At 26.3% G+C, this 2,160-nt stretch overlaps 1 protein-coding gene across 1 annotated transcript; it reads right to left on the reverse strand.

The window, feature by feature from the left end:
• Positions 1–447: 447 nt before the first annotated feature.
• Positions 448–2,027, reverse strand: Bm17280 (Uncharacterized protein; the record flags this gene model as incomplete). Its single annotated transcript, XM_043083079.1, has 4 exons — positions 448–666; positions 976–1,098; positions 1,422–1,482; positions 1,993–2,027. The coding sequence occupies 4 exons, from the start codon at positions 2,025–2,027 to the stop codon at positions 448–450; spliced, it is 438 nt and encodes a 145-aa protein (XP_042939013.1).
• Positions 2,028–2,160: the final 133 nt, after the last annotated feature.

Raw genomic sequence — 2,160 nt, forward strand, 5'->3', positions numbered from 1 at the left:
TCTTTTCTTTTTTGAAATATGTTTTAATTTAACAAATGACGTAGTAGACGTGACGTATGCTATTGTGGCAGAGAATTTTATGACTAAAGTTATTTACGTAAATGCTAGATTAAACGATTTATTAAATTAATGCTAACTTAATCAAATTGTTTTACTTTCCTTATCAATAATGATATTTTTCATTTATTTGATAACATTTTCATCACTTTTTCTTATCAGTTCTTTAACAATAATTACTTCTTTCATTCTCGATCAAAAAATGATTTTTTCATCAAAAAAAAAAAATGCTAACGTATTTTAACAGACGTGTTGCAATAATTATTCACGTACGTATTGCATACGTATAACGTCTTATCATATCATTTGATATTTGATACCAAGAAAAAAAAAAAGTGAAGAGAGAAAATTTATAAAACTGTAAAACTATAAATCGATAAAAAATTTTTTTTAAATTACAGATGTTTTATATGGATTATCATTGTAATTAATATTATATTTATAATTCTGTTCATTATTTTCCATTTGATTCTTATAGCTAATAAAGAATGGTAATTTGATCTTTTCATTCTGTTCAATATAATTCTCATCAATCGGATCATTTCCAATATCGTTTCGTTCAGGTATGAAACAAAACAATCGAAGGAAGACAACAACAGACATTAGAATCTATAAGATAATATTTTCTCTGTAAAATTTATTTTTTTTTTTAGGTATAAATTTTGATAAAATAATAATTTTTTTTTTTTGAAATTGTCAAATTTCTGTAATTTATTTAAAAAAAAAAAAAAAAAAAACATTCATCTGCTAATGAAAGAAATAATAAACAAAAATATGCTAATGAATATTGTTAAGATTAACAATGAGGTGCTAATATAGAATTAAATTATGTTTACTTTTTCACCGTTTATAAAAAGTCTCGTTCTTTTTTTTTGCGTGTGTGGAAGCGTAAAGACGTGAAACTAGAGAAAGACTTACGAGTGAGATAAGCGTGAGTACGTCTTGAATAAGGATGAAAGCATCGCTCCATTTACAGTTGTAGAGTACATCGGCCGAGAAATGTTCACTTGTGATACAACTGATTGATTTTCCGGATGAAAGCTTGAATATAGAAAATGATCAGGTTAACTTGTACGGAAAGTAGAAGTTAACTTTAACTCAGTAATGGTGACGAAAGTAAATTATTGTAAATAATTAATTAGCTAAAATTAGCTGACTGAGTAATTAATTACCTTAATTTTTTTTGTAACATTCAAATGAATTAGCTAATATTTTAAATTTAATTGCTGTGTTATCTATTTGCTTCTTTTTTTCTCATCCATATGAACATTCTACAATCTACGATGTATACCTAATCATAACCGGAATGAGATATCCGAAAAGCAAACAACACTATTTTGTAAATAATGGAAGAAAAGTTTTACAGTATACAGATCGATGGTTACAACCGTAATATAATAGCAGTACGTAGTATAAAGAAGAATACTGTAAAACAGAATATAAATCGTTGACCGGATAGTAAACCGATCATTGCCATTATAGCAGATGCAATTTCAAGCTCAGCTGAAAGAGGAAAGTTGCATTGAATAATTTTTTGTTAAGTTAAAAATGGCGCTATTATCCTCAAATTTGGGCGCTAAATGTTATTCTGGAAGTGAAGAGAAGACAGCAATATGAATGACTTACTTTTATTTTTCATTTAAATAATTTTTGTTTTTCTTTCTTTTGTTCATTTATCTTTATAAAGTAATGAAATGGAATAGTTCATTGTTTTACTATACTGCTTGAATAATCAAGCAGTAATCCAGAATTCAGGATCATATGATTCTGAATTCTGTTTATCTATGATTGAATGATGCTAATTTAAAATACATTTCATACTTCATTAAATTTATAATTATCCTAATTTAAACATACTAATTTAGCATATTTCAACTAAATTTCAAATTCACTTATTAACTTTTCTTTTACGTAAAATATCAAAATTAAACTTACGCCATTATGATTTTCAATCCATCCGTAAACATCATTTTCTGATGCATATTTAGCATTTTGGCGTAATGAGATGAATAGCAATGAGCACACGATAAGTACAGTAACCAGTCAAAATTACATTTTCTAGTAATTCCGGAATTTTACCCATTGATGAATGATAAACCGGAA

This window comes from Brugia malayi, assembly GCF_000002995.4.
Source record: "Brugia malayi strain FR3 genome assembly, contig: Bm_205, whole genome shotgun sequence".
Classification (NCBI taxonomy): domain Eukaryota; kingdom Metazoa; phylum Nematoda; class Chromadorea; order Rhabditida; family Onchocercidae; genus Brugia; species Brugia malayi.